Below are 21,054 nucleotides of genomic sequence, written 5' to 3' on the forward strand. Positions count from 1 at the left end.
CACACACACGCTCACTCACTTCTCACAGCTGCACAGGCAACAGATGCCGTCACTATTCGCTCACTAAATGCACGCAGATGTGCGGACCGGTTTGCCGTGTCCACTCAACAGCAACCGGTTCGATCGTTCTTTTTTCTTCTCGATCTTCGTTTGCGTAGTATAAATAACAATTCCGATTTAAATTTCCGACACGCGTGATATGGCAGAGAACTTCTTGCTCTCTACAATATTAACCCTATTCATCGAAATCTAGTCGTCGTGCAATTAACTACTCTTCTAAATTTTTGAAGAGGTGTAAAAACGTAGTTTTGAATTTTATCGTAAGGGTCACTAGGACGTTTCGAGAATTTCAAAATTCAGGCACATTGTCGAGCGTTACTGACGTCATTGACTTAATTCATAAGTGAAGATAGTACTGTGCTTTCTGATGGAAGGTCCTAAAGGTTAAAGCTTGTACTCACTGCTGCACAATTTATTAATGAGCGGACTTTTATTTTAATTGTATGCGCAGCAAGAATGGCTGAAGCACGATATATCTCATTTTAGTGTATAATAATAATCCTAAATCTTATAAAGGAAAGGAGCCTCTGATCTTTTACTCACATTTGACATGCGTTGTACTAATCCTCGAAGAGTACCTTTAGTTAAATTTTTCTCTGCGTAAACTGATGCAACGTATTGGCGAAAATAACAGCAAATTAATGGTCTCATTTTCTTTTTATTTTTGATTTATATTCATTTCGACATGTATCAATAGGGGAAATAGGCTTTACATGGAAGATGTCGGTTACTATAAAATCATGTAAATTAGCTACCATGTAAAAGTAGCACCTGCCACCAACGACAAAATTAGTACACTTTATTATATCATTCTAAATTATAACGCGATAATTAGAGAAAGTTGAACAAACTGTCAAAAAACACAACTTACTGAGCCAATTATTCTACATAAGCAACACCGCCAAACAGTGAGAAAAAATATATACATATATATATATATATATATATATATATATATATATATATATTACAAACAGCCCAAGTGCTCTATATATAGGCGTAAAGCTTTAAGAAGATTATACGAATACTACCGTCAAGACAATAGGTGAAGCGTGAATATATTGGGTTGTCGAAAGAATATTCATTATTTTCAAGTCAAAATGGAAGCAATTACTTTAAACTGACATTACTAAGCTAAGCATGCGCTATGCATTTTGATTGATGACCTTTTACGGTGTTTCTGGTAGCACCATGATGTCATCACTGTAGAACTTTTGAATGGAAAATTGCGAGAGGTTATTTTTCCGTTCCTATTTAAACTAAATTACCACCACTGAGAGAGTTCTGCGGAGATCGAAAAGATAATAATCTGACCCGGCTGATGCTCTCTCAATTTTGCCTGAGTAGCTTACTGTCATGGATTTTTTCTAGATGGCTTCCTTAGTCTTGTTAGTTGTTAATAATAGACAACCGAACCAACTGTTCTGTCAGGCGATAATACAGCAGTCCTTTTCAATACTACCGAACATATTGCATCACCTCCTTCCACGTCGATTTTCGAGCACATTTTTTAATACTCCTTACTTGCATATTCTTGTCGTATTTGTAACCGTGCCGTATTTTTTAGTATTATGCCAATTTATGCGGCACCCAAAAATTGAACCTTTTTTGTAGTTAATACTTTTCAAATGGTTTGAACTGTTTGGCGATGGATGTTTTTACTCAATTTTTGGAATAAATTCACTAAGTTTTTTTCGCAGTTGGCCGACTAGTAGGACGACGTTTCGAATCGAAATTCCCAGAACGGAAACGATAGAGTCCTGTTCATTCCGTCTGTTTCGATAACGCCTCTTGACCGTGTACAATACATTTTTTTGGGCCTTTTAGCATTTGTTCCCTTATCGTAACAAATTTAGCAGTTTTCTTTTACTGATCTTCAAGGCGCCTCGTATCGTGTTTGACCGCCGATCCAATGCGACTCAAATTATTTAAGATACGTGATTTTCAAGCCATCTAACTAGAAAAAAAACGGCCACTTTTGTGCACATCCAATATCATCGTTCGAGCAACAATAGAGATTACTCTCAGACTAAATGAAATGCAGAAACGTGTGTGTCAGTCGTGCTTCTTTTGCAACGAATCAACAATGACTCCAAGAACTTTCGACCAGTTCCTTTTTCAAACAACTTAGAGAGTAAGAGCAGAATTTTGACAGGGTCACAAATTTTGTTAGAATTACGCAAGATCAGTGTGCAGTACTATTTGTCCGCTTGGAAGTTATGATCTTCAAGCGATCACGCAGGCTTTCCAGAGGAAATTGCAGTAGGCTGTTAACAACGCATCATAAGGCCAGTGATTACTTGATGATAATCGCTGATTGTAACTAAACGAATACAGGGTATCTACTATACGATGAAAATATATTTATGACTAGTAGGGGCTTACATGCCCCATCTATATATATATATATATATATTTCTGTTATTCACATAGAAAGTACATGAAGGTAAAGAAGAAAGCATGGTATATTTCTAACATGCGCTTCCTCAGTTGTGAAGAAAAGCAGTGTTCGTACAGTCATGCTCATGCCGCATTCCGTTTTATCTATTTGATTTCCTAGCTTTGTAAAACAACGCTTAAACTGACGAATCAATTTCCTTTTTGACCTAGCAATTTGAAAATACAAGTGGTGGTATTTATTACTGTTATAGGTGGTGGGTCATGATTTTGCATAGTTGTCGACACTTTTATGTAACAGAAGCTATGCTAGCTTCACGGTGAAATCTTAGATGATGATTCACAAGCGCGAAGTTTCTTTATAGCGCTCCATATGTATGCTAATAATGTAAAGCGCCCTTATTTCCCCACCGGTGATTATCAGTCGCAAGAAGATTGTTGAAATAGCTGGTCAGTCGTTGGCTGATCGCGGGAACATGTGAATTTCTTTTCCGTCGAATCTGGGCTGTTCAGTTTTGGAACAGGCGTTGTTGCTTATTGTCATCTCCGCTACTTCCCAAAGCAAGTAACTTACATAAAAGCGCTTTAACTTGTTGCGGATAATCCGAGACACATTCAGCCAATGTGCATTACTGATATATGACGATATATCACCAATAATATTTTCATTCGTAACTTCTGGTGATGCTAATCTACAGATGACAGAGATTGACAAGTGATAGAATCACGGCAGGAAGCGGAGATACAACAAAGCTAAGATAACCAAGGAAAGTTAGACTCGTTTGGTTACGGTTTTGACGAGGCGTTGACGGCCTACACCAGTCGTCGTGACGAGTAAGTCGTAACTGACTTTACAGGGTATTCCTTAAACAAGCATATATATATATATATATATATATATATATATATATATATATACAGGGTATCTTCTCTTTAGGTAATGTGAGAATATGCTATTATTCATAGTGGTCAGCTATTCCGATTATGTGGGATACAATTTATCATCCCCATTGAGTACTAATATATAATATTGACGATAGAGATTTTATCGTTAGATATTCCACATAGACAGATGCGCTAAACCAAACTTGGTACATATAAAAGCAATTAACTGGATATTCAACTGCGAACAGTATATAATATAACGATACTCATTACGACACTAACAATATATACATCTAAAAAATAGATAAAACAACGGTTCTGACAAATTGTTATATTCCTTTAAGTATGCTTCGAGCTGAAGTGTTGCCTGTTCTAAATAGATCTTCACTTGGATAGCTCAGACGAGCACTTGACGATAATTGACCGTATGTTAAATGCAATCGACAGTAAGAGTATATGGTCCCGAACAGTGACATCACACAACTAGAAGGAGGTAACACGTAATGCTGATCCAAGTGCGAACAAAGTGTGCGCTCAAAAATCGGTCGTTAACATTAGTTTGTATCTAGTTCGATTTACTTTCAATCCTGCGCGATCCGTTTGAAAAAATAATCTCTTTCTCATGCTCTTATTACACCTGCTTTGTCGTCCTAGGTTGAACTGAGCTTTTTCGAGGAAGAGATATGTACAGAAAGATCTAATTATGATAATAGCTGAGCGATAACTGATTGTATGACGCAACGTGCGACCTAGTGGCTAATTCATGTATAATAGATTCGATTTCACGTTTCTTAGTAATAGGAAAAAGGCATCGCTTGTTGTTTTTAAAAGCTTAGTTGCACTGTCAGAAATAAACCTTTGCTAAAAATGCCGCAAAACCATATAGAGAGACTGGCGGTTATGAACTAAAGTAGACATGCAGGTCCTTAAAAAAGGTTTGATTGTTGCGAACTAGCACCTTGCAGTACGCGGCCGCTGCCAGCTACAGGTTTAGCCCATTTATGATATTTAAGGCAAGGCAAGACAAGACAAGACAAGGCTATACAAACACACACACTTTCACAGGGTAACTAAATAATTTCGAATTAAGAGGAAGGTAATTTTCTCCAAGAGATACCGTCGCCTCTTCTCGAATAATTTTTATTCTTACAACAATAATAATACTATTAATGAAATTGCCTATATATACATATATATATGTATACATGCATACATGCATACATACATACATACATACATACATGCATACATACATACATATACATAGCTTCTAGTTATCATGGAAGACACAGCAGTACTCAAAAATAATATATATATACACACTGACTTGATTATTTATACTATGATATGATGACGATCGGTGACGAAATGAAGAAATTACTAATGATATATAATAATAATATATTGACGAAGTCAGCAGATGCCGTTGCCGATAAACACGTAAAGAACCAACGAGATGTATCGTGGTACAACAAACAGGGTATTTTACATTTGCACAGAAAATAAACTCATATAAATTAATAAAGGGATCGAGAGATGTAGCTCGAAAAAACCTAGTGGTATGCTGCTATAAACGACGTGAAGCCCTGGTAAGCGGCCAGAACAGCTATGCCTTGCATTTCCCATATAAATGCAAATCGTTTATATCAGTGTGTATCTTACTTGTCAACTACTACGCTTCCACAAATCTCTAACGTATTAGTTTCTTTGCCATACGATACAGTTCAATATACGAATACTGCTTAGCTGACTGGATGTATTGTACATCTCCTGACGATTTTTCATTATGTATCGTGTAATCTGGTATGGCGTGCGCCATACTGACAACAAAAGTGCAAGTTTCCAGCTGATCTGGCTGATTAGCAGAAAGAAGAAGATGATTCAGCATAGAGCGACGCATAACGAATGTAGAAAATACAATTATGAAAATGGTAAAAAAGCGATAATCCATCGTTTAATGCTTAGATTATTATAAAGGTATAAGGAAATAATGCGAGATGCAAAAATAAATTACACCGGAGAGAAATATGACTCATAAAATGTCATTCCTTCATTTCGTTACGTGGCTAGAATATATAATAATATAGGAAGACATCATGCAGGACACACACTGTGCCTTTGAAACATAATAGCGTCATAGTTGGGAGTAGCTGAGTACTTGTTTCTGTTTCGTTATACTAGAAAATGTAAAGCGGATATATAATATATTCAGGACAGCAAAAGAGGGCGAGGTATAAAGAACTCCTGAACATTCTAATTAGACGTTGAATAGAAAAGGTTTTTTAAACAGTACTGCATTTTTTTCCACTATTAAATTAAAGTGTATGTTGAGGAATGTATATAATGCGTATTAGGTCGTTACGTAGTAAGGCAATGGGGTTGATTATCTAAGCGCTCGAGGTTTCGCTGCTACCTTTTTGCATTTTCTTTTACAGTTTCTATATAAAGCAAAGGACGCAAAAATAATGACTGTGCAAAATATAAATTACATGGCTATGATAATAGGCAATTAAAAAAGATGATAGCTCTTTTTTGGTCTTCTGTACTCTATTGTTATATACTTCATTTTTATTTCTCATGTCTTAGTTCCTGTTGTTTATGTGTTCAATCACTGTCTGTCTGAAGATTCGCTTCTGCTCTCACTGATCTTACTTATTTGCAATGCCCAAAATGGTACCTACAACACCTAGTTTTACATCAATTTCCATATCAGTTTCCATGCTAGCGCCCTATAATAGAGCACACTAGTTGATGAAATGTGTGGACTGCAAACCTGCCTTATGCTTGCCAGTTTCTTTCCAGTCCATGGAGAGGCATTGCTGACGACCAGTAGATACACGCTATGCGATCTTGAACAGTTGAAGTGTGAAAACCGAATTTTATAAACGCTGGTCTAACCCAATCGGTCGTCGTGCTTGGTATCCTTAGGCGATTTTAGTACCGTAAGTGGTAACTGTTGCGACCTTTAGACTGAATAGTTGTCCGCGGACTATTTTTGCTGCATATTTTTTAATAATGATTACTTTTTGAATCAGTGCGTGTACGTCGTCACTTCTTTTGAACACGGTCTTAGCCCTTTTATAGTGCTCCGACATAGTTTGTCGCTAGTACTTCTTGTAGATGAAATCTGCCTTTGCTCTAAATGGCGATACCGTCGGCACAAAGAAGCATTTTCATGAAACGGTGGCGTTGTTTGTTTAGTAAGGTTAAATTAGTAATGAGGAATAGCAACGGGTTTGGATCGCCCCTATCGACAAAGCCTGTTGTCTCTTTGACGCTAATTTTTCTTATCACTTTATCGTCAGCTATGACGACATTTCTCTGAAGCACGACCTTAGTAACCTGAGTACCTTCCATGGCATTTCTTGTTATGCCATGCTTTGTTAACATGATGCTTGTTAAGTCGCGTAAAAAATTGTGGAAGTTCTTTGAGCTTTTACTGATCCTGCTCTACAATAACCAGCGTCGTATTAAAAGGTCAGCATTTCGATTTTGTTTCCGGTGCAGTGCTGTGCGGGATACATGCTCAAGACAATTCTTTGCAATAATTGGGAGTCATGTAGCCATTTACAAAAATATGGAGACCGGATCACCCGTCTTAAATAGAAAATACAAGCCAATAATTGATATTCGAATACATAACCTTATCTGGGCGCACGCGGCAAAGTCCAGCCCGAGATAAGGTGCGAACTAATTCCAGAATCGGTCTTTATCAGCTAAAAAAACAAGTAATTACTTTTATTAATTCTATGTGTGAGGGATTACTCCTTTCGATTTGCATACGCACTAGAAGTCTATTTTCCACGATTACTTAGTGTTAGTTGTAAAATAAATTCCCGCAGTTTTCCTACCGAATAGAAAGCACCCGCGACAATAAGTCATTATGTCACGTATGCCCCGTTTTTGCTTACAACTTTTTTCGATCTTCATGCCGTTCCGCGAGAAGGTTGCGGGTTTCGTTTCGAAGAAGTTCTCCGACCATGCTTTGAGTCGTTAGTTTGTGTCAAAGGTAATGAACGGGAGTACTTAGAGAATGGAAAAAATAAATTCCGTTGGTTCTCTCCGCGGGTGCGGAGAAAATATGCAAATGTAACAACCTTCCGTTTGAAGTTCAGAAGGCCAGTTTTGACGATATTTGCCGTGTGTGGCTTCGCCTTGTCACGGAGCAGACCTAACCTCGTTCAGCGGGTCTTTTCTTTTGAAAAGCTTCGTTGACTTCGATTCGACCAAATATACGTGCCGACCAACTGTCTTGTTTGTAGAAGCAATTTACACTGGACCAGGTTTTTGCAGTTACATCCCACCGATGTAAAGTATAATCTTTTTTTTGGATAAAGATCTAGTTGAACCCTGGACCTAGGCTTCTTGAGGTTACCTATTCAAATTGCTGGTTCATGTTTAAGTTATTCCTACTTCTTATTACCGGTGAGAGTTCGGTGAAAAAGTGACCGCGTGGCGCTTGTACCGGCTGACATGTTGAGACGCAGCGTTAAACCGTAAGATTCAGAGAACTCATTGAATACTTAAGCTTCAACCTTCTGGTTAAGTCCAAAAGAATCTAAAGTGCTTATCGACTGTTTTATGGCTGCAGCCCATATTTTCGGCCAACTTCCGAGTTCTGTACCAGTTGTCTTATCTAGGTCCGAATACCGTTTTCAGATTTGGCAAACCACTGTTTAGCAGTCCTTTTAACGATAACGGCGTTACTGTGCGCAAGAAAAATGTCTCGTACTGTACTAGCCTTGACGAAAATGCATTTTTCATCAAGAACATCAATATTTGCGTAGTTTTCTCGAGCAAAAGTTGGACTTACAACACGATATCTCTTCACCATGCTGACGCATTTTCTAATAATAGATCAGGCATAGACAACAAGTGCGGCCAAACAGGAAAGGAAAGCTTTTGAAAAAAACCGCGTAAACCTATTATCCAACCTAATATAATATTATTACGGGAGAAGAAATTTCATACAATGCAATTGGAAGACCATGGCAGTTAAGCAAAGCTCCAAATGGCTGCCCTGTATATCTGACATCATTCAGAGTTTTCCTTCCCATAAAACAGGTTAAGTCAGGGCTGGCGGACGCTTCCCCGCACCTAATCATAACGAACGATGAAACACGCTGAGCCAAACGTGTTTCATCGTTCATTGAATCTGCAAACCATTCGGTCTGTGCGAAACCGTAGCATATCGCAGTTTCATAGCCAGAAAATGGATAAGAGGTCAAAAGTAGATCTCCCCTTTCTCAAAACGCTAACAATGATCGATGAAATTTGGAAACGTACCGACAGAAATAAGCTTCGCGTAGTCGCGAGGTTTGCAGCCTATGGGGTATGCGAGACGTAGAAATATTATGAGCCAGATGAGCGCTGTATTTGTAAACATTTCAAGACTGGATGCTGTACACACCACTCCAAGCGGTGCAGCAAAACTAGATTAGTCAATGAGCTTGCACACGTGGTCTTTTGAAACACAGTGGAAGTCTCGATATTGTTATTAAATTACTCAGCATAAGACGTAAAAACACTAATCTCATAGTTCAAAATGACGCTATTTTATAACGGGGCGACATTTCACTTTTATATTCGAGATATATTTGTGCTCCTTTAAATATGAAATCGCTTACTTGGTGCAGGTCTTTAACAGAAGCAGATGTGTGTAAAGATATCATAGTTGTTTACTTTGATCAAGGTAATAAAATTTGACGAAAAGGACACGAAAGCATTTGTGTTTCATGGCTCCGCATTAAACACCCAAGAGTAGTGACCAGAGCCAACATATCTCTGTCGCACAACCTTGATCTAATGTCGCCTGAATCATGGCGGAAAAAATGCGTGAATCGCAGTTGAAAAGTCTTTGTCACTCACCACAATCGCCAAACGTTGCTCCTACAAATTACCATGCTTTTTTCGAAAATCTCAAAAGCTTATTAATCGAATAAATCGTTCAAATATCAGCATGATGCGAGAATTTCTTTTATGTATACTTTATGGACTCTTGTATCCCAGACATCTACAGCGTCAGAATAAATAAAGTGTTATGGCAGGCGACCATCGATAATAGTGGTGCATACTTCAATTGAAAATAAGAGAACTACGTTTGTGAAATGAATTTCGAAAAGTTAAGGTACAATATCTTGCTTCCCATACTGAATAACTAATATATTTGTAACTTTGTATATTTATACCAGATTTGCAAAAGAAAAACTACTGAAGTTTGAAGCTCTGTAGAAAAATTCTGGGAAAATCGGGTACATATTACACTTAAGCCTTCCACATAAACTACAAAATGGACCTTTTAAGGGTAAAACAAATAGAGCGTTTCAACGATGTTCCTTTTGGTGTTCCTGGGACAAAGCTGCCACGACCACATGCTGCAACGTCCTATTGCAGTAATTCTTTATATCAGACGAGTAAAAAATAATTATTTTAGTGAGAAAACATTGTGCGATGTTCTTCTGGGAATATAGGGCCCAATGAGGACCAACAACAGTTGGTGATGGCTGTTGTCTCGCCATTCCCTAACAGAGCGATGTTGAAGTCATCCCGGAAAGGTGTGATTTACTTCTTTATTAATCGATCAAACCTGAAACTCTACATTGCAGTAAAACTTGAGTGTCTTTTTTTTTTAGGATTAACTAGTTTTCACTTAAAACCCTATCTTTTATCAAAATGACACAAAAAACACTTTTTAGCATATGTTACATTATCTTGATAGGCAATATTAAGGAGATTGTATTTATTGTAGCAAAAAATGTTCATTTAGCGTATTAGGGTAGCGTAATATTAGGGTAGAAAATTACCACCAACGACAAGCTAGCAGCCTCACGAAGGGGCGCGAAAAGTTAACCAAGAAACTCGATAAAACGATTCACCCTAAAACGTCAATCTACAACGAAAGACTAACTGGATTGTATTACGGAACAATGTTTTTTTCCCGTAATTAATTAATTACGGGAAATGAAAGGGAAAACCACTTTTACTATCTTTATGAGCAGGACTTTTAGGCTGTCCGCCTGTAGTTTCAATAACACTCTTATACGGATCTCTTTGTTCAGCAGTAGCATAAACAACAGCTCGCGGATCGCGACATTTGAACCTAGAAACTGATTTAGCATAATTTGATTTACAAGCGCGGAAAAAACTATTTGTAGATCGCTACCCTTCTGAGAAGACTACTCGCCACTCTTCAGATTGATGGCAATACTTCCAGAAGAAAACATTTGAACATCTCTTAAATATTTAAAAAAAACCTGGTGATAAAAATACGCGGTGTTCCAGTTCATTATGGTACGAACGAATAGTTATTTCGCACTCTCTAAAATTTCCGTTTATATTGGGTTAATTGGTTAATGTATGCCCGTCTTTATAGACCCAAAAAAGCTAAAAGCTGGTAGTGCATGCGTGTGGGCTTTAGCGAACTCTTATATTTTTTAACGATTCACATCTGTTGTGCCATTTCCAAATGGGCCGAAGCCAGGGCTAGCAGTCAGCGAGATGATGAATGTTGATGGAAAAGATGCTACGAGAAAACAAGAGATGGTGAAGGGAAAGGGCGTTAGCGTTAAGTCGGATCAGGCATCACCCAAGATCAACACCATCTTCGACGATACCCAAAAGCGCTCGCTGTCCCAAAAGCGGCACAGCCAAAGGAAGGCGGATGTGGTGACATACGAATATGGTACGCCAATAATGGAGCGGAAGAATTAACAAAATTGAACCTAATGACTTTAGCTGCTGTGAATGTCAAACTTAACGAAGCTTGATCGCGCCTATTACTTGAAAAAGTGACCTTATTTATTAGAGTAGCGGGCTCTATGTGAATTCATTGTAAATCTTGGATATTGTGTACTTATATATCTATGGTAATGTTAAATATAGGAAACGAGTTACAGTATCTGCTGAGTGAAACAACTTAGGGTGTTGTTAACTGAGAAAATCCGATAAGTGTTTAACCATTCCGCGAAACTAAGCAATTAGTGCGTGAATAGCAGTACTGAACGGATATTAAGAAATCGGAAAATTTGAAATTGGAATGTTTGTAAAATAACATAGTGCACGACCATTATGCAGTTATAACAAGTTCTCTAGCGGCAATTTTTGTGTTACCACTCGTCGGATTACTTTTCCTGCTGACTAAATTACTGTTCCTGATAAGCAGGTTAATACATCCTAGGCCAAGCAATGCGTCGTTCCGGAGTAATCCTTTTCCTTCAGGTAGATAAGCATGTATTTTGTTTTTGCTTTTTATTTTAATAATACTTGTTTTTTTCCTTAAGCATTTTGCTACCCTTAGATGAGGACACAAGATGTGTTTCGATTATAATATTCACTTTTATACAAATATCGTGTAATCCTCATATGTTGGCACCGCTTAGATTTTACAGTCCGCCTACTAGAGAAGCTTTAAATTTTTACTAGTATCTAGGGATCTAACGTCCATCGCGAATCTCAAGTATTGAAAGTCTATACGAACGTTTTATGGTATATTCGGTTGACGGCTTGTGCGTCGGCTGGCATGTGTAGCTAAAAAAAATAACAGGTACGCCTCGCGTCGCACCAGCGTTAATAGGGGTGAGTCGGGCTGAATTAGTCCAGAAGAAACCACCATTCGATACAAGCAGTATATCGAACACAGATAAAGCAAATAACGACTGTAACAAAAACTACGTGAAAACTACGGTCAAATGCTATAGGTATTGATCTAACGCAATGAAATTACCAGACCCTTTAGGAAAGAGTTGATGGCTTCATAGGTATATTACTTTTTGCAAAGTTTGAAACCTCTGCTCAGCTCTCGGTTATCGGTGCTTTTTGCCACGCCAGCATGGTACCAGAAAAAAAGAGCGTGACGGCTAGCGATGTCTTAAAATTCAAAGAGGAGATAGGGGTAACGAATTCGGTGCAAAGTATTTTAACTTATGTACATTAAAAAATTCGAGAAGGAAGCTTAAAGAAGGTTTTTTTCCATGCCGGAAAATCATCTGGGGAATATTTGTAGCCGTCACTGGAGCCAGATGTTATTGTAGACCAACATAATAGCTAGGTTCAACAAAAAATACTTGACCAATCTTATTATTATCTGTATGTGTACCCCAGCTTTTTCTCTCATAAAAATAAATTTTCTCTCAACATTTAGTAGTTTCAAACAAAGCCAGAATCAGCAAATGAAGCCCGATGTAATGCACTGGGTTCCATTTTTTGAAAAGTAACCCAGACCTTCTGAACTTCAAGAACGTGGGACTAGAGCAGAATTTTTTTGGCCTTTCGTTTGCCTGTTAAATTTAGGTACAGATACAATGCAATCAACACATTATAGTCATTAGGTACCTATATAGATATATATGTAGTCATAGATATAGAGATACGTGTATTAATTCGTAGGTGGCCGTGCTTATGGCAGCAAGCACTTGCAATCCTATTTTTGTTCGATGGGATGAATTCGCGCTTTGCCTTCGGCGTCGGTTGAAGCGCAACTTCTCGCCTAACGTCGTTTGCGCCACACGTAAAATGGCATCAAACTTTCGTCGTACCATCCGTTGTCCTAGCTGTGAGCTCTTCTTCCACTGTCAGGCCAACTACGAGGCAGTTTTTCATTGCTCGCAGGCTTCCGAAGCACTGCAGACAGCTGAGGTAAATTGTAAGATAATTATGCCATTCTGGGTATTCTATTTTACGATGTGAGACGCTCTCTACCTAAAATATCGGTCTACGGAGAAATAAAACCAATTTTAATGAAAAAGTGAAATCTTTGCACTTCAAATAGCGTTCTCATATGAAGCTTTTTGGAAATATCTTCGGCAATATTTACACCTGTTAAACAATATATATATATATATATATTATTTAACAATTTGTATATGCTTACTTTAGTTAAGTACCCTTCGCATTTAGTTTGCTATTGTTGTTAGATAATATTTTTCGAATTAAATAATGTTATCTACCGCCTCTATTTAAGATGTAAGTCAGTTTCGTGCGTATAAATGCATTGCTGCTCTTAAACAATATGGATTTCAATTATGTGTTTAACTGTAAAAAAAAAAAGGCGTATTTTTTCAAACTAGGACGCTCACTCAAATCTTAGAAATAAGAACTGTTGTAACGTGTCTATTGTTATTTCACTGTAGGTATTCTCTGATTGCCGCGAGTTTGCACAGTTCGGAGGCCCCGCATCAGGCGTAAGTGCCCGGCAGGAGGCAAATCTCGTAGGTCGTAGAGGCGGAGACTGTGTGGAAGAGTATCTTACAAAAGCGCCGAACTTCAGTTTAATGGCGTTGTTTGGTTTAGGCATTAGTGGGCGATGCCAGTGGAATCCTTTTTTAGAAACATGTGCGAGTAATGCAGGCGAGGTATGTTAAGGTTGTGTTAAGAATCAAGGTTTAAGCTGGTTACTACTAACGGTCAAGGTTGTTCCTAGGTTAGACGTCCTATTTATATGATGTTATAGAACTGTTTGTCTGCCACATTTTTTGATGGAAGCTTAATTCAACTTACAGGTCATGTTGTGTTTTGATATGCAATTACCGTCTCGTCCCCTGATCTATGTATTATTGAACGCGGTTGTAACCTTTCGCATGCAGTTTTTCTTAATTGAAGTTCATTTTTTTCCAATTCAAAAACACGTTCTACTTATAGAGATATTAGATCAATATATTGTCATAAAAAGAACAACAATAATATATGTATATGTAATCTACTGGATTACTCTACTGTGCTATCTTGTACACTTGTATAAGCGTATATAGTATACCTTTAGTACATAATAGTAGCTGTTTATTATCCTGTAGATAAAATGAAAGTTTAGTGGATTAAGTTTCCTGACGTTCGGTTTTCAAGTTCACTCAGAAGAAAGAGATTGTTGTAATATATGCAGGCTGTTGCGTATATAGAGCTATGTATGGTCAGCTTTTACATTGTTTAGTCACGTTCACATTTACTATTAATTATTTGAGCACTGTCATTTCATGTTGTATTTGGTAGGTAATCGCCAGTGCTGACTACCCACCTCTACCAACTTCAACACTGCGCCCTGAAACGTTTCACCGTCCAACGTATATGCATCATAAATATTCCCAAATGGGATCCTCCGAAGCTAACAATAAACTTTTCAGCCTGACAAGTCTGATCAATTTTACACAACCTTTACTTAGTGGGCTTGGACAAAAACCCCCACAAAAAAGTCCAGGTATCATAGAAACACTGCAAGCTCTACATGCCATCAAAGACAAACTACCAGTCTTCAATACAGGTAGCAGTTCCCACTCAACTGCACCGCACGCCGAGACTAACGATATCATTCATGCAGCTTCATACCAGAACGAACCGCACACGGCCTTTCCAGTGAATGATTCTGGAAAACCCTACAACCCGTTAATGTTCACAGTTCAACCTTTAATGCAATCCACTCCAATAACAAATTCCCTTGATGCACCTGGAGTAGCCGATAACAACTCTAACAACGTAACTAGTACATCTTTAGAGCCTAATGATCCATGGTTGAGCGGTATAGCGTTAGCTCTTGGTTCATTTTTTGGAAAACCGCCGGTTTTGCCTGAAAATGCAAAGCATTTCTCGAATCCGGAAGCACATATCCAAGTTGCCTATCATCAACGACCTGAGCCAGTACCAATTCCGCTAAACCCTGTGTCAGCCGTGGGACACACCCCGCCCGCAACACTATCCGGCGGATCTGCGAACAAGGTAATTATTGTTGAGTCTCCGTTATGCACGTTAACATTTAATAATGTCAATTTAATTTAAAACAAACTCTGGAGTATTTCATAAGATCCCAAGAGGACTATTTGCTAAATCTCAGTTTCTTTACCGGATAGTTTTCACGTACGCATGGGCTTAGCAACAAATAACTTACATCCCTTTCGATTTTTTTTATTTTAAATGTGCTTCCTTTATTAATTTAACAGCAGAAGCACACGTTTCTCCACGCTTTTTGCTTCGATCACAGATAGAATATTGGCTCTTACTTCCTGGCTACTTTTCATAGTTGTTTGCGTGAACCTTGCGCTTCACATAATCCTGAATGGGGCAAAGGGCGTTAGGTTTCCGTTCCTCTGCTCAAGCGGGTTCTTTTTTAGGTTCTTTATTGTGCTTGAAAAACAGCCGAAACCAGCTATACCTTGTATGTTTATACACAGGGTTGGTCGTTTCTTTTCACGCTTTTCAGAGCCCTCCGTATTTTTTTTGATGATGAACCAGTCCGGACGCTTTTAGATGTGATCTTCGGCGTCTGATAAGCTCACTTTTTTTTTTCATAAGGACTTGTGTGTCTTAGGCCTGTGATAGAGAACGCACTTAGCTTTACACTAAATTTTTATACCGTTTCGACACATGACCTATTATGTAGAACACTTTCACAGATATGATTCTCCGTAAACAGCTACACCAAAAAGTGTTAAATATAAACGAACTTCCTCTCCTCACCATTGGAGCCCTGCGTTTCCATCTTCCAATCCTTTCCGTTGTGCGTTTCCCTCGACATTTACAGTTTTATGAATCTCTCGGCCAGTTTCTTCAAAACGTTGTTCTGAATAGATCACAATATAAAACAGATGCTGTGTGATAGTATTCGCGGCAACAATAATGACAAAATATTGACCTTGAGGCTATTGTCTTCGGTATTTATCTGTATGTGATCCTTATATTAGACTTTTCATTTGCGTTCGTAGGTGAATAATCAGTAAATACCCCATTACTGGAATTATATTACGTAAAAATTTACGAGCATCTTAAGGAAAGTTACTTTTCGGTACAACAGAGCCTTATCTAGACGCATAGAATCATTCTTTGCATATCCTTAATTAGTTCCTTAATCCTTAATTAATAATAACGTCGAGGTTATTGACGTTCTTGCGTAGCGCTTTGACGGCCATAATTTGTTGCTCATGCTGACCCGCCTATACCTATGACAACGTGTTTGCATGAACACGTACGATAGCTTGCTGAAAAATGTGTGATGTACCATTCGATACCGTATATAGCCATCGTTTACCTGTAGTTAAAAAAAAAAAACGGATACACCTTTTTGGTTTCAGAATGGCAATATACTCCGTTCTTACTGCAGTGAACACACTAAATAGAGACGAACACTGAGAATACGGTTCTACCTCGATTAGAAGCATGTTCGGTATTATGGCAAGCCAGTTCTTCTTGCGACTGATTTCTACGTCCATTATGAATATTTTCCGTCGGTGAAAAGGCGCCAATGACAAGCTACTGCATCTTTTACAGAACTTCAAAAGTGAACGACACCGATCAAATATCCCAATTTTAGTGTCCCTAGGGAACTGCTCGTCGACTTTGATGGTACAACCCTAGTATATCTCTGCGCAATCTCCATCATGCGCAAGTCCTAAGCATACACTTATAGCACTGTATTCTTGAGCTGTTAGACGTTCGTGAAATCCTTTAATTTACTTTTCGACCAGATACGCGATCGAATGAATGTTCAGGCCATGACGAAAGACTTCAACACCATTAGCGATAAATAACTCACACATCGCCATTGACATAGCGACATATTATGCACGAACACACAGTTTCTATCCGGGAAGCATTCTGGTACCTAGGATAGCATTTTAGTTTGTGTTATCTTGCATAATCCAATTAAAAAATCTCATAATACGATTCATCTGAAAAACAGGGCCCCTTTCAGTACCCACTTATCGAATTTTAGAACTGTTCGGCCAATTTGAAACGCACTAACTTCTGCCCACACAGCGACCCTGCGCGCTGCCATTCTCTGAGAAACTTAGAAACCGTTACTTTTATCACTGTCAAAGTTGCCTTTTTTTTCCTTTCATTGCGTTGTGCATCGCTTTTGACTTCTGCTTGCTATTTTTCTTGGTGACAAAATCCTTTTCCTTCTAGGCTGTATTGTCAACCGCACATTTCCGATTCATTCAGTAATTTCTTTTTGTAGCAGATCTTCTTGTATGAGTCTGGCCAATTAGGTTCGCTGATGTTCTGCAAGGTCTTTTCGTAATCGCACTACGATTTCGTGCATAGTCACAAACACACAGAAATTCGCAGGAACCTCATTGTCATCGAGTAGATGAGGGTAATTATAAGTGCTATATAGCTCGGATCATCCATATTTCTCTATGAAACGTGCGAGTAAGTGCTTTCTCTCCCGCCGCGGTTTTAAGATGTTTCTCGAGATACAGCATCATATGCGCTATCATGAAAACGCAGAAAAGACTGCTTTCGCATAAAGAAAAAAAATTGTGCGATACTACTTGGCTCATTTCCATAGCTATTTTCATTCTAAATCACCAATATGTGAAACCTATATTTGGCCTTCTTTGATTTCTTTGTTCTACTAAACAACAAGGTTTTTTGCCAAATTTTACTTCAATATATTGTTACCACCTAATGCAATCTTCTTCAAGGCTTCTTACTTAAAGACCAATTAATTAGATTCTAGGGTCTTTAGAGGGGAAAAAAAGATATTCTGCGCTTTATGGACCATTATGCACAGTTGCAGTCTGCGGCGTACTCGTATTATACGCTACATTGTAACAAAGATCGTAGGTGTACATGTGCTTTTCTAATAATTACTTTCGTAATTCAATATATCTTATTATGTGCTGTCGTAGTCATCCCTACATTTGTATTTTATTTTGGTAAAAAAAACTTTTATTGTTTATTTAAAACGAGAGGTAATAAAGGCTAGATGACAGGCAATAAATTCGTGTTGAACCTAAGAAGTGCTAAATGAAACCATGAGGCTAATTTACGAATTAAAGTGACCTATTAACAGTTTTTACCTATGTATTTTCTAAACTCTAAACAGGTTCAAACCTGAGATTGGCACTATCCTAAAAAGCGATGCAAGATATTTCAGAAAATAATTAATTGAGATAGAATGAGTTTTGCAAAATGCTCAATATATCAGCTAGTTGCTGGCATAGACCTGCGTTTTTTTTACAGACATACATATATACACGTGTGCCATTGGTGTTCAAGTGATACTTGTCATGATTTACATTCAAATAGGCTTCGATAAATTAAATCCAATATTTTCAGAATTCTAGGTCGGTTACGCAGAATTAAAGCGACATATTATTCAACAGTTTTTTATTCACTAAGGCGTCATTGTCCTATTTTACACTGGTGTCCTAAAAGTCAATAAAAACCTCGATCAACATTTTAAAAATGCTGACAAAAGACATATTGTATTTCAGCAATAATTCACTGTAATCGAATTTAAGCAGGCTTTAACATTTCCTGCTAATATATTGTACGATGTACATCCGGCGCACTCTGTCTTGCCACCTAACACGACTGTTGTCAGCGCTGAAAAACCAAGCGGTCGTATTTGGGTGAACTTGACTCGTTTTTGCATGTCTTCGGTCATTTTGTGTGTTTCCGTATGTAAAGTGTCGATAGAGGAAGGAACAGACGTCACTGAAGCAGGGAACGCTGATCGGTAGATTGCTTCGCCGAAACAAAGGTACCCAGTGCAAAGCTGCCGAAATATTTCATGTTTGTCAGCATTAAGTCCCCAACGTTGTTAGGAACCTGAGGAAAAATTTTCCGCTGTCGTCGCATAAAGTCGGTGTGGATAGAATCAGTCGAAGCGAGAGAGTATTTTGCGAACTACAGAAGGGTAGGTTCGTTTTGTAAAACATCTTCCAGAGCAGACTAACCAAAGATTGACTTGCTGTGTCAAATATTACAATTCATCAACGATTCAAAGGGGCGACATTTGAGGACGATATGCCTTCTAAGAAATCTCAGTGGAATGAAACGAGCCCGTCCTCATCGGGCAAACCGAATCAAAAATCGAACCGTTCATAACTGGGGAAAAGGCTGTCTCTCAGACGAATCTCATTTTGAAATTCTGGGAGAAAACGCTTATCATAGTTTCGCATGTATCGGCAAACATCCATTAAAAGTTGCGGCATTGTCTATAACTTCTGGCAAAGGCACTGGGATGATACATCACTCATAGGTAGAACTCATAGAAAACTGTATTAGAAGCACGTCTCAAAGGGCGGCGGTAGCTACCGCCACAAACGACGGTGTTATAGAAAACTGACGCTCGCAGCTATGTTACATCGCTCAGTTCAAACATGTTTGCCATGTGGCATAGCAGCGTAAAGAAGAACCATGACGCGTCGACAGACCAAAAAAAAAGTTTCAAAATAGTCTGGTTTAGCGATGTGTAGTTGGCCTTCAAATCTGAATTTATTTAAATCTATTTAATTGAGCACCGACTGTACATACACAGGACTAGTTATTTTTTTACTACTATGTAAGGTATACAAGAAGGTTAACGATAGCATGATTGCGCATTTTTGTCCTTTTGTTTGAATGTACGATTTCGTAATAAATAGTACGCAATTATTCCATGAAGCCTACGCAGTTAAGGTTTTTCTGCAAGAGATTCCGTATAAACAAGGTATCAAAGTATGTTTTATTGCATTGTTCTATGCAAAATTATTCATTTATTGATTGTTATTCCATATTTAGGTTACCACTCCAAACAGTGAGTAACGCTTTGTCAACGCCTTTGACGGAAATGTTGAGTCCCGGCATCTTCTCCAAAGAAACACCGTATATTGTTTCCGTAAACAATAGCATCGCGGATGATAACTATAAAGAAGCCGTCACGTGTTCATCAGCAGCAGCATAGGTAATCTTTATCTAATTTATTTCCGTTTTCCTCCTGCTCTGTTTGTTGATAATAATGTCGATAAGCGTGAACGTCTTTTTTGTTCTACTAAAATCGGAGGAGTCGAAATTGAATACAATGGTTGGCTCATGAAACATGTAAAATGTTTAATATTTAGCAACGGATATTTATTACTTAGCTTGAAATATCATCCATTTAATTGCGGAGTAATAATTATCGTTTGGCCCGTTGATCTTGAAAACGTAGAACCTGATAAGCTTCAGTTTCGATTTGTAACAGGGTGTTACCTAGTAAAGGTATGTATAAAACTATGCATTTACTACACTGCGAGCTCTAAAGCAGCCTTCGAGTCTCAGATAGTTTTATATGGATATAAATATTCATATCGATAGTACCTTTTTAAAAAGTAAAATTTAGTTTAAAATTACGTTCCGTTTACACTAGGAAATCAATAAAGCCCTATTCTATATCTGCTCACCCAGAACGTATGGCAGACTATACTACTGGACCAGTTGGTTATCTATAAAGTTGGAAAGACATGCATTGTAATAAGAGCAATTCGACAAGGATTGCAGTTGATTGACAACTTTCACAAAAGTATTACGACAAAAGTGATTTAACCAATGTGTGTTTTTATATATTTTGAACGCCTAGCCAGCCTAGATAACGGTTAATACCAATAATAATATTAATAATAATAATAAATTACAGACAAATGATTGTGCTCTTTTATTACATAATTTATGAGTATTATGTGATTCGTTACATTTTAATATTGACTATATGTATTATTGTTATTAATGTATTCCCTATTATCAGTCTAATAAGATAATTTCTCGTTGCTGCTTTGCAGTTGAAAAACCTTTCCTGTGCTAAAAAGACTGATAATTGCTTTTTCGAGAAAGAACCCTTTCCTAATGTTTTGATTAATTTAAGGATGTCCTCGTCCCACATACCGCATTATTCAAGATTAAGAAGTAAATATGCGTAGTGCTTAACTAGATAAGCATTTTTGGATCTCGCGCTGATGAGTATTATGAGCTACTTTATCACGGTCA

The 21,054-nt window shown here is 37.9% G+C and overlaps 1 protein-coding gene and 1 long non-coding RNA gene across 10 annotated transcripts in view; one reads left to right on the forward strand and one right to left on the reverse strand.

Annotated features, from left to right (window-relative positions):
* Window positions 1-21,054, reverse strand: part of LOC111263456 (uncharacterized) — a 42,092-nt gene that overhangs the window by 1,514 nt on the left and 19,524 nt on the right. For 4 of the 7 annotated variants that reach the window (XR_015312315.1, XR_015312312.1, XR_015312311.1 and 1 more), the window contains one exon: window positions 15,781-15,883. The exons of 2 other annotated variants lie outside the window; for them this stretch is intronic. This is a non-coding gene — a long non-coding RNA (uncharacterized LOC111263456). Of the gene's footprint in view, window positions 1-15,064; window positions 15,634-15,780; window positions 15,884-21,054 lie in introns of those variants that run through there. One more of the 7 variants, XR_015312317.1, reaches the window with a different exon arrangement.
* On the forward strand, window positions 10,941-20,736 carry LOC111263452 (uncharacterized). 3 transcript variants are annotated; one of them, XM_022838541.1, is made up of 6 exons: window positions 10,941-11,023; window positions 11,504-11,559; window positions 12,727-12,975; window positions 13,470-13,691; window positions 14,323-15,042; window positions 19,834-20,736. In XM_022838541.1, the coding sequence occupies exons 2-6, from the start codon at window positions 11,527-11,529 to the stop codon at window positions 19,855-19,857; spliced, it is 1,248 nt and encodes a 415-aa protein (XP_022694276.1). In that variant the 5' UTR covers window positions 10,941-11,023; window positions 11,504-11,526; the 3' UTR covers window positions 19,858-20,736. The 3 variants fall into 3 exon arrangements, with proteins under 3 accessions (XP_022694276.1, XP_022694275.1, XP_022694277.1); XM_022838540.2 differs by having other exon boundaries at window positions 10,955-11,559; XM_022838542.2 differs by having other exon boundaries at window positions 10,955-11,559; window positions 13,470-13,520.

The sequence above is a fragment of the Varroa jacobsoni genome, unplaced genomic scaffold (assembly GCF_002532875.2).
Source record: "Varroa jacobsoni isolate VJ856 unplaced genomic scaffold, vjacob_1.0 scaffold_767, whole genome shotgun sequence".
In the NCBI taxonomy this organism is placed as follows: Eukaryota; Metazoa; Arthropoda; class Arachnida; order Mesostigmata; family Varroidae; genus Varroa; species Varroa jacobsoni.